Source organism: Bactrocera oleae, chromosome 5 (assembly GCF_042242935.1).
Source record: "Bactrocera oleae isolate idBacOlea1 chromosome 5, idBacOlea1, whole genome shotgun sequence".
In the NCBI taxonomy this organism is placed as follows: domain Eukaryota; kingdom Metazoa; phylum Arthropoda; class Insecta; order Diptera; family Tephritidae; genus Bactrocera; species Bactrocera oleae.
In genome coordinates, this window is record NC_091539.1 from 4,005,801 (window position 1) to 4,015,026 (window position 9,226).

The 9,226-nt window shown below is 38.8% G+C and overlaps 4 protein-coding genes across 5 annotated transcripts; 2 read left to right on the top strand and 2 right to left on the bottom strand.

Moving 5' to 3' along the window:
• Positions 1 to 654: 654 nt before the first annotated feature.
• APC7 (anaphase-promoting complex subunit 7) lies at positions 655 to 3,447 on the bottom strand. The gene is made up of 4 exons (XM_014238005.3): positions 2,699 to 3,447; positions 1,962 to 2,620; positions 1,618 to 1,898; positions 655 to 1,545 (listed from the first exon to the last, which is right to left on the bottom strand). The coding sequence occupies exons 1-4, from the start codon at positions 3,267 to 3,269 to the stop codon at positions 1,326 to 1,328; spliced, it is 1,731 nt and encodes a 576-aa protein (XP_014093480.2). The 5' UTR covers positions 3,270 to 3,447; the 3' UTR covers positions 655 to 1,325.
• On the top strand, positions 697 to 1,162 carry Chrac-14 (DNA polymerase epsilon subunit 3 Chrac-14). The gene has a single exon (XM_014238037.3). The coding sequence runs from the start codon at positions 697 to 699 to the stop codon at positions 1,081 to 1,083; it is 387 nt and encodes a 128-aa protein (XP_014093512.1). The 3' UTR covers positions 1,084 to 1,162.
• A 217-nt stretch (positions 3,448 to 3,664) lies between the features above and the next one.
• Positions 3,665 to 4,927, bottom strand: LOC106618747 (serine-rich adhesin for platelets). The gene is made up of 2 exons (XM_014236616.3): positions 4,786 to 4,927; positions 3,665 to 4,721 (listed from the first exon to the last, which is right to left on the bottom strand). The coding sequence occupies exons 1-2, from the start codon at positions 4,811 to 4,813 to the stop codon at positions 3,781 to 3,783; spliced, it is 969 nt and encodes a 322-aa protein (XP_014092091.2). The 5' UTR covers positions 4,814 to 4,927; the 3' UTR covers positions 3,665 to 3,780.
• A 335-nt stretch (positions 4,928 to 5,262) lies between these two features.
• On the top strand, positions 5,263 to 8,891 carry Pink1 (PTEN-induced putative kinase 1). Of its 2 annotated transcripts, none has more exons than XM_014238400.3 (6): positions 5,263 to 5,422; positions 5,511 to 5,661; positions 5,756 to 6,065; positions 6,141 to 6,977; positions 7,043 to 8,053; positions 8,116 to 8,891. In XM_014238400.3, exons 3-6 carry the CDS (start codon positions 5,925 to 5,927, stop codon positions 8,308 to 8,310), a joined length of 2,184 nt encoding a protein of 727 aa, XP_014093875.2. In that variant the 5' UTR covers positions 5,263 to 5,422; positions 5,511 to 5,661; positions 5,756 to 5,924; the 3' UTR covers positions 8,311 to 8,891. The 2 variants fall into 2 exon arrangements, with proteins under 2 accessions (XP_014093875.2, XP_014093867.2); XM_014238392.3 differs by having other exon boundaries at positions 5,759 to 6,065.
• Positions 8,892 to 9,226: the final 335 nt, after the last annotated feature.

The window sequence follows — 9,226 nt, forward strand, 5'->3', positions numbered from 1 at the left end:
CGGCAGCTGGCTCTATATAAGAAATGCAGCACCGTGCCTGGCCAGTGCTCAGGTGACTCCCGCGTCTCGATGTGACGTGATTTGAAAGTCACGAGGTGACCTCACGGGATGCTGGCCGGCAGCTGGCTCTATATAAGAAATGCAGCTCCGCGCCTGGCCAGTGCTCAGGTGACTCTCGCGTCTCTATGTGATGTGATTTGAAAGTCGCGAGATGACCTCACGGGACGCTGGCCGGCAGCTGACTCTATATAAGAAATACAGCACCGCGCCTGGCCAGTGCTCAGGTGACTCTCGCGTCTCAATGTGATGTGATTTAAAAAGTCTCGAGGTGATCACAGAGGAAGATGGCCGGCAGCTGGCTCTATATAAGAAATGCAGCACCGCGCCTGGCCAGTGCTCAGGTGACTCCCGCGTCTCGATGTGATGTGATTTGAAAGTCACGAGATGACCTCACATGTGATTTTTATTTTTATTTTATTTTCACCTGTTTTCAAATAATCGATATTTATCGACATAAGCACATCTTTTCATCGAGAATTCACTATTGTGATTGAATTGACTGGAAGAAGCAACACTGCTTTTACTATTTTTTTTTGTTTAGCGTTTCGGTGCTTGTGTCAAAATAAAAGTGAAGAATTCGTAAATTTACAGCAATTTTAGTTTACATATTTGATTGGAATACAAATTTATTTGAACATGGTTGAGCGCATTGAAGATTTAAATTTACCAAACGCCGTTGTGGGACGCTTAATCAAAGACGCCTTGCCCGAAGGCGCGAATGTAAGCAAGGAAGCGCGTGCGGCCATAGCACGGGCGGCTTCCGTCTTTGTGATCTTTCTGACATCCTCATCAACAACGTTGGCGCGAAAACAGAATCACAAAACTATAACAGCTGCGAATATATTGGACGCTTTAAAACAATTGGAGTTTGAAAGCTTCGTGGAACCATTGTCAACCGATTTGGAGACTTACCGAAAAGCCGTCAAGGACAAAAAGGATAAAGCAAAATCAACCAGCGCAACAGCTGCCGCCAACAATAGTAACGCAAACGAGGAAGAAATGGAAACTGATAAGACGTCGTAGGTGTTAAAAATCACACATATGTTATTTTTAATTGTATTTGTTTTTTTGTCGAAATAAATATACGAACATATTTCACATATTATAGCGCTTAAATTAACATTTAATACGTAGTTTCCGGCATTAGACTACACAAAATTAAATAGATAAATAGCTACTTTACTTAGGCTAAGTACGCTTTTAGCGCCATATTTTTGCCAACTATTGTATAATGAAATAAAAAATCTTACAAACCTCGAAATGCACTAATTAATCACTTCCGATTCCAAATCTTGCCAAAATGGTTCGGAGTATGTATCTGAATCGTCCTCATCGTGTGACGACGACTCCTCTGCTTCTTCATCAATTTGCCATTCTTCGTCACGCAGACGTGATATCATAAGCGAAGTATCTTGATCTTGTTTATCACCGCCGCGTGTCAACGCTTTCACGCCTTTTAAGGCGTGACGATCGTTAGGCTCAAGACTGAAAAAGAGAATACAAAAATGTATTGGCCGCCACTTCTATTTACTTCTGTTCCTCATATCTGTAACATACCTCAATGCGATTGTATAATACTCAAGCGCACCGTCCAAATCTCTGGCAGTGCGTCGCAAATCACCCAACATGCTGAAATATGAGGGATTGGGAAACGACATAACTTGTTTTTTCAACATGGCACTAGCTTCTTGCGTTTCACCATTTGCCTGACACACGTCCGCCATAAGTGCTACAGCGACGGCATAATGCTCATCGATTTCTAAAGCTTTGGCCAAGAATTTCTTGGCGCTTTTCTTTGCCAGTGGATTATTGGAATGTAATAAAACGCGCGCAAACATCTAAAATAAAAGAATTTCACGTTCAAATTTATGTTACCTATTTATAACACAGTTTACACATACCACAAAACTGCGTGGCGAATTGCGAAAGTACCGCACTGCTAATGCACACATTGCCTGTGCTTCGTCACGACGTTTTCTGCTCACATAGCAATGATATAGACCTTTATATACCTCAAAGCGGTAACTGGCAATGCATTGTGCGGTGCGAAAATACGAAATTGCTTCAATACCTTGTTTTAGTTGCAAGCAAATACGTCCACGCAGTAACTGCGCCTCGATGTTGCGTTCATCTAACTCGATTGCTTTCTTTGCAAACGAAATAGCCTTCTCTATTTGCCCTGCGGCATAACAACTTTCGGCGACAACAAACCAATGCTCAGAATTTAGCTCTTTTATATTACCCATTTGTGCGGCAAGTTTATCTAGCTCAGGCAATTTCTGATTATATTCATAAACGACAGCTAACGGCATAAGCGCATCCGTATTGTGTGGATTTACCATAAGTGCCGTCTCTAAATATTGTTGTGCCTGCATATAACGGCCATAATAATAAAGACTCTTGCCAATCAAAGTGAGTAAATAGGAGTTTTGGTGAAATTTCGTGTTGTCATTAATGGCTTGAAATGTTTTTGATGCCTCTAAATGATCGCGTCCATAAAGCTGAGCGTGTGCCTTTATCCAGCTGCTCAACCAATCAATGTGTTTTGGCACGGTACTAGCTGAAAATTTAATAATAGTAAATTAAGTGACTTTTTTAAAAGTCTTATATATGTATATATAAACATATTTATTTATACCATTAACAACCAATGAGTTAACCTCTATGCCATCCACGCCCAACATCAATAGCGCTTCTATAGCCACCAATGCCATGGGACAATCACCCAATACTTCTTTATAAGCTGCTATAGCTTCCGCATTATCAACATTTTGCCCATAGTGGCAAAGTTGCGCCAATAGCATATTCACTTTGGGCGTGCGGGTTTTCAAGGGCAAGGCGTGTAGTGTGCTTATGGCCTTGTGGTCCTCACCAAGCTCATGATAGCATTTAGCGAGACGGTAACGTGTCTCAAGCTCACTAAACTGTTCATGTGTTATTTCAATACTAACTATCTGGGTATTCTTAAAACGCAACATAGTTTTGCGCATTAGTAATGCGGCTTCATACTGTTTGCTGGCCAAACGATAATTCCGTTCATAGTAGTGCGCATTGCCACTGAAGAGTAGTACTTGATATTCCATTTCGGGTGTAGCAACATTGCGCTCATTTTGCAAAAGTGTATTTAACAAACTGGCGGCCGGTATCACACAAGAATACAACTCATTAGCATACAGCTTTTTTATGTTAGCGAAAAGTACCGATTCCATTATAGCTGAATGTTCGGAACAGCGCCAAGCATATCACGACGTTCAACGTCGAATTTAATAAAACTTAATTTATAAATGTATAAACACAAAATTTAATTCGCTTCCTGGATTTTAAAATGCCAAAACAAATTTGTACAACAAATTAGAATTCTATATTATCGGACACATAACGCTTGTTCTTCTTCATAGCATGGTTACAATAATAAATCCGCAACGTTAAAGGAATTTTAGGCAAGCAAAACAAAACATATTTCTATGCATATTTATACATACACACATATATATAATTTATTTGCTATATTACGTGTAAATGTTTTATATATTTTTTTAAATTTATTTAAAAACTGATAAAGTATTTTAAAATGATTGTTTTAAAATTAAATAAATACAGTTGGTTTACGTAGTCAAGTTTATTCCTTATAGTCAGTACATTTCTCAAAATTAAACATCTTTACACAAATACAAACATTAAAACATAAAATTGTTAACAAAAATTTTTATAAAATCAAAGTTACTTTTCAGGCCTTTTAAAATTTAATAACCCCGACAGAAAATCGAGTGCCCATCCAACAGATTCTAGTATTTTGACACAGTCGTTAGTATCTTTAATGCCGATAGCTTCCAAATCCGCCATAGTCAAAGTTGAAAAAACATCCAAATCTAATATTTCTTCTCTCTCAAAAATGTCCCAATACTTTTGCATGTCAGCGCGTGCCAGCAACTCATAAATAGATGGATTCTTCATAGGTGACAGGCAATTCCACACCCAGTTGAAGACAGTTGACATCGTGGAGTCAGTCTCAGCAACATTTGTATCGTTGAGCACAAGTTTGGGTGGCTTGCGATCACGTGCACTTCCATTACAGTTAAAAGAGTTTGGAGTTGTGCTTGAATTGTTTTTAAAGGAGTTAGCTGAACCGATATTGCTTCGTGCAGAACTTTGGCTGCTGGATGCACTATAATAGTTAAAAGTAGAGGTAGCACGAGGACTTATATTGAATTTCGAGGATTGAATTGTATCAGTTTCTTTAAAATATGATTCATTGCATTTAAAAGAACCACGTGAGGAGCTGGAAGAAATGCTTGTTGATGAATACTTCGAACTAATTTTATTGTTATTTAGATCATTATTCGGTTCCTTCAAAGTTTTTTTGTTGTCAACATTAGATTTCTTTGTAGAAACTAATCTCGGTGATAGTTTTCTTGTTTTATTAGTGGTGTCAGATGAAACATTCTGTGCATTTAAATTGGCAGCCTGACGTTTGATATATTTGTTCGCATTCACGTATTTTGCCCCACATGCCAGTCCAGCTGGTGAAGATCTAGGTGTTTCTTTAGTACGTTGAGCTTCTATGATATTTATAAATGATTGCAGCGAGTCATCACTTAAATTAAAATTGAACGCAGTATTTTCAGAGAGCGGTGTAAGTGGAGTGAGTGGTGATTTGGGATCTATTGGTTAAGTTAAAAGCACCATTTCTAATAAATTTAAATAAATTTTTACATATGTACATACCACGATATGCGCGACTAAAAGAATTCATATTTTCAACACAATTATTAATAAAACGATTTCAAAATTTAAAACATTACAAGCACGTTCAATATAGAAAACTAAATAAAAACTGTTAAAGAAAACGGGCACTTAGTATAAACAAAAACAACAATAATGTATAGAGGAATAATGAAGAAGAACCGTAATTTGTGTAGCGAGCGATTAGATGCAGCCGCTAAAGTAACGAGTACTATACAGTATTTAGTAGAGAATAAGGTAATGCAATTTATTGATATATGTATACATACTAATTTATATATTTGTTAGTTTGGTGCGAATAATATTATTTGATTTCTCCTTTACGTTGCCGGAAGTGAAACACCGACTACAAAATTATTGCAATTCCTGTTTGAGCAAATTTTATGGTGAATAAATGATAAACAAAATAAAAACAGCTGATTGCCTATTGTGATTGGAATTTTACTACAGACCAACTGGTTTTTTTGCGTGTTTGTTTCAGTATTTTTCTGCTATTTTTAGCGATTATCGAAAAGTGAACGATTGTTCGAATACAATTTGCAAGAGCAAAATTAAAAGCGAAGAATCAAAATAAACAAAGCGCTACCAGTAGAAATCGCCTAGTTTTCTACAACTTATGGTAAGAAAGTTAAAGAATAATCCAAATAAAACTTGTACAGGCATTTATAAGTTTTGTTGTAATATTTTGTTGCCATTTTATCATAAAGAAAGTAGCCAAGCGTGAAAATAGTGCTATTGTTAGATAATTGCAAAAAAGTGAGGAAGTAGCACTTGCTACGCCAATCATATTCAATGTGTGCAATACGCTGCTGTGAACGTTATAAAAATATAGCAAGTTTTGGCAGATATAAGTAAAACGTAAGTATTTAAAATGCTCTATAATATATATTTTACGAAAACACACTTGTTATTTCTTGGCTACTCGTTTCTGCGACGTAAATATTTTGCACAGCAGTTACTATTACAGCAACAAACACAAACACAAAAAAAAAAATATACGGCGCCGCCTGCTATTGCAGCGAGTAAGTGAGAAAAAGTACGAAACCAGCTACTGTGTTTGTGGGTGTATCATTGCAATTACAATTAACAGTGCATAGGCGTATTACTACAAAGCGACGAGGATGTCTGTGCGCCTACTAACCTTACGACTGGTTAAACATGGTCGCTACTTTTTACAAAGCTACTGGAAACGCGATATACACTTCAACATTTTGGAACAAAGCCGTGAGAAGACGCGCCGGAGCTTACCCAACTCTTTGAGGGTATGTTACATTAAAATTGATTGTCTATTAAAAACTCACTTGATTTTACATATCTCCAATATTTAACACATATAGTCGGGCGCTGTTAGTGTTACCGCTTCCGCTCAACCCTTGCCGGCTAGAGGAGCGCTCCATGGTATTACAAATGCAGCTACAAGCGGCGCAGCAAAGTCGCTGCCACGTACCGGCCTTTTAAGTGTTGGCCAACATGCGCGCAAAGTTTTCATCGACAATATCTTAAATCGCGTCACAACCAATTACTCACAAGAATTACGCACGCAAGCAACTAAAAAGTTATTTTATGGCGATTCTGCACCTTTCTTTGCACTAGTCGGTGTAAGTTTAGCCTCTGGAGCCGGCGTGCTGACTAAAGAGGACGAATTGGAGGGTGTGTGTTGGGAGATACGCGAAGCCGCTGGTCGATTGCAAGCTTCTTGGAATTACGATGAAATATCCGAAAGTCTTAATAGTGACTTTAACATCGATAGGTTAAACGTGGGACCGGCAATTGCAAAAGGCTGTGCTGCAGTAGTGTATTCGGCAGGATTTAAGAATGCAAGTAACAATTCTACATCTATAGAAACGCCTGCTTTAGATGCAACGCATGACGCCCAAGCGGCAGCTGCTATGGCTCGCGGTAGCGCGGCGACACCACTACAACAGCAATCCTTTTATCCAGAATTAATGTCACCAATACAGAATATGTCGCGTTTTGTACACAATTTCGGCAGTTCTATGGATAATCTTAATGAACTGTATAATCAGAACTCTGCAGCTGCTGCTTTTGTCGCCGAGCGTAGAGCACGTCGCACCAGTGACATGGAAGAAGAAAATATGCAGAAATTAGACAACGATTTACTTAGTGATAGAAATGCTGGTTTCTCCGGTATTAGCAGTGGCATGCAAGGGCTTGTACGTATAAATTTGTATATGTTTTATGCTATATTGAAAATCTTATTGAACTTATATGTTTGCAGGAATCCATCGATGCGCCATCAGCTGATATAAATCGCTATCCGCTCGCTTTGAAAATGATGTTCAACTATGACATACAAAGCAATGCACTCTCTATTCTGCGCGCCATGTACAAGGAGACCGTGCCGGCACGTGCGCGTCGCATGAATGACTGTTCGGAGGAGTGGGAGCGCTTATTACAAAATCAAACGCTCACCTTGCCGCCGCACCCAAATATAGTTTGCATGTTTGGCTTCTTCTGCGATGAGGTGCGCAACTTCCCCGATGGTCATATACTTTATCCAGTTGCGCAGCCGCAGCGCATCAACCCACATGGTTATGGTCGCAATATGTCGCTATATCTGTTGATGAAGCGTTACGACTACAGCTTGCGCGCGCTGCTCGATTCACATAAGCTGAGCGCGCGTACCAAACTATTGCTGCTGGCGCAATTGCTTGAAGCTACTGCGCATATTAATCGTCATGGCATTGCGCATCGCGATATTAAGTCCGACAATATACTTATTGAAATGAATGATGATGATTCGCCGCCGGTGTTGGTGCTCTCCGATTTCGGTTGCTGTTTGGCTGATAAAGTGCATGGCTTGCAGATACCTTACACTTCTTACGATATCGACAAAGGCGGCAATGCCGCTCTGATGGCGCCTGAGATCATTAACAAACAACCCGGTCCGTTTGCGGTGCTGAACTATGCAAAAGCGGACTTGTGGGCTTGTGGCGCGATTGCCTATGAAATTTTCGGCCAACGTAATCCTTTCTACTCATCGAGTGGCGGTTTGGCTTTGGCTAACGGCGTGCAAACTTTATCATTGCGCAATAGTGATTATAAGGAGAACGATCTGCCAACGCTGAGCGATGAATGCCCGGCGATTGTGCAGCAATTAATCTATAACATATTAAACCCGAGCCCTGCTAAGCGTGTAAGTCCAGATATCGCGGCAAACATCATGCAATTGTTTTTATGGGCGCCGTCCAAGTGGCTTAAAGCTGGTGGCATGCCCAACAGCCCGGAGGTGAGTGCATAAAACCACCAATTGCCTTTTATTTATTAATTATGTTGTTGTTATATCTACAGATACTCCAATGGCTGCTTTCACTCACCACGAAAGTAATGTGTGAGGGTCGCGCTGCTGTCGATCAGCTTAGTTTTAATGAGAGCGGTCGTCGCACTTATGTGGAATATTTATTGATATGTAGTTTTTTGGCGCGTGCGCGGCTACGACGCATACGTGGCGCTCTCAATTGGATACAAGATGTGGTAGTGGCCTAAGCAAGCAACTGCAAAATAATAATTGTAACATAAATTTAAGCAACAACTAATCCAAAGCTAATATTACACTTGCAAATGAGCGCATCATCGAAACCTAGCACTACTGTTGCTAATAATAATGCTAAATTAATCACCATCAAGTCCAAAAAGATTTCTCCCCTCTCTGTACCTTTTGTTGCTGTTGAAAATTTGTAAAATGTACTTTTATTTATTTGTATTTTAAGTAAGGAAAAACTTTCGCTAGAGCCTTTAGCAATGAAAGAAATGCGCAACTTGTAATGAGCGATGAATAGCATATGATTTACCGTTGTTTATATGCACTTAAATATACATATTAGAAATCACTAAAGTTGTTTACATTATATTGGTAACTGGAAAATTGTTAATTATACTAAATTTGTGAAATCCAGGCACTGAAATATTTTATCTAACTACTTGTATTTAACTGTAGATATATAGAATATCATTAACAATAATTAAGGCTTAGCAATAAAGACTCTAATCCGCGGCAGCGCTTGCATGTGTATAAATAAAGAGATAAATACATGCGTAGTTGCAGAAAAATTACAAATATAAATAAATTGCTTTGATTACTTTGATGAGGATTAAATTTTATGTACTCACCAGTTAAAATGATGTTTGATGAAGAGAAGTGCTACTGGTGTCAAAACAACTCACGCTTATTAACATTATAGATTAACAATCCAAAAATCAATTTACGTGATTATTGTTGTTATTGAGCATCACTTTTAAAATCTGTGGTACGGCGGCAGTTTGTAACAGGAAATATTTTTGGATTTTTCTAAGCAATACACACTATTTATGTTGTTGTTATTGTAACCGCTAATTTTGAAAAATGCTGCCGATTTGACAGTCCTTGGGCGCTTAAAAACCCCGTGTGCGTTCCGATTACGTA

Bases quoted from the DNA above. Each gene is read 5' to 3' on its own strand.
- APC7 (XM_014238005.3), bottom strand. From the start codon at position 3,269: ATGGAATCGGTACTTTTCGCTAACATAAAAAAGCTGTATGCTAATGAG. The intron at 2,621-2,698 runs GTATAAATAAAT...TTAAATTTTCAG, and splicing joins TAACTCATTGGTTGTTAATG to CTAGTACCGTGCCAAAACAC. The intron at 1,899-1,961 runs GTATGTGTAAAC...CTTTTATTTTAG, and splicing joins ATTCGCCACGCAGTTTTGTG to ATGTTTGCGCGCGTTTTATT.
- Chrac-14 (XM_014238037.3), top strand. From the start codon at position 697: ATGGTTGAGCGCATTGAAGATTTAAATTTACCAAACGCCGTTGTGGGA.
- LOC106618747 (XM_014236616.3), bottom strand. From the start codon at position 4,813: ATGAATTCTTTTAGTCGCGCATATCGTG. The intron at 4,722-4,785 runs GTATGTACATAT...CTTAACCAATAG, and splicing joins TTTTAGTCGCGCATATCGTG to ATCCCAAATCACCACTCACT.
- Pink1 (XM_014238400.3), top strand. From the start codon at position 5,925: ATGTCTGTGCGCCTACTAACCTTACGACTGGTTAAACATGGTCGCTAC. The intron at 6,066-6,140 runs GTATGTTACATT...TAACACATATAG, and splicing joins GCTTACCCAACTCTTTGAGG to TCGGGCGCTGTTAGTGTTAC. The intron at 6,978-7,042 runs GTACGTATAAAT...ATATGTTTGCAG, and splicing joins GCAGTGGCATGCAAGGGCTT to GAATCCATCGATGCGCCATC.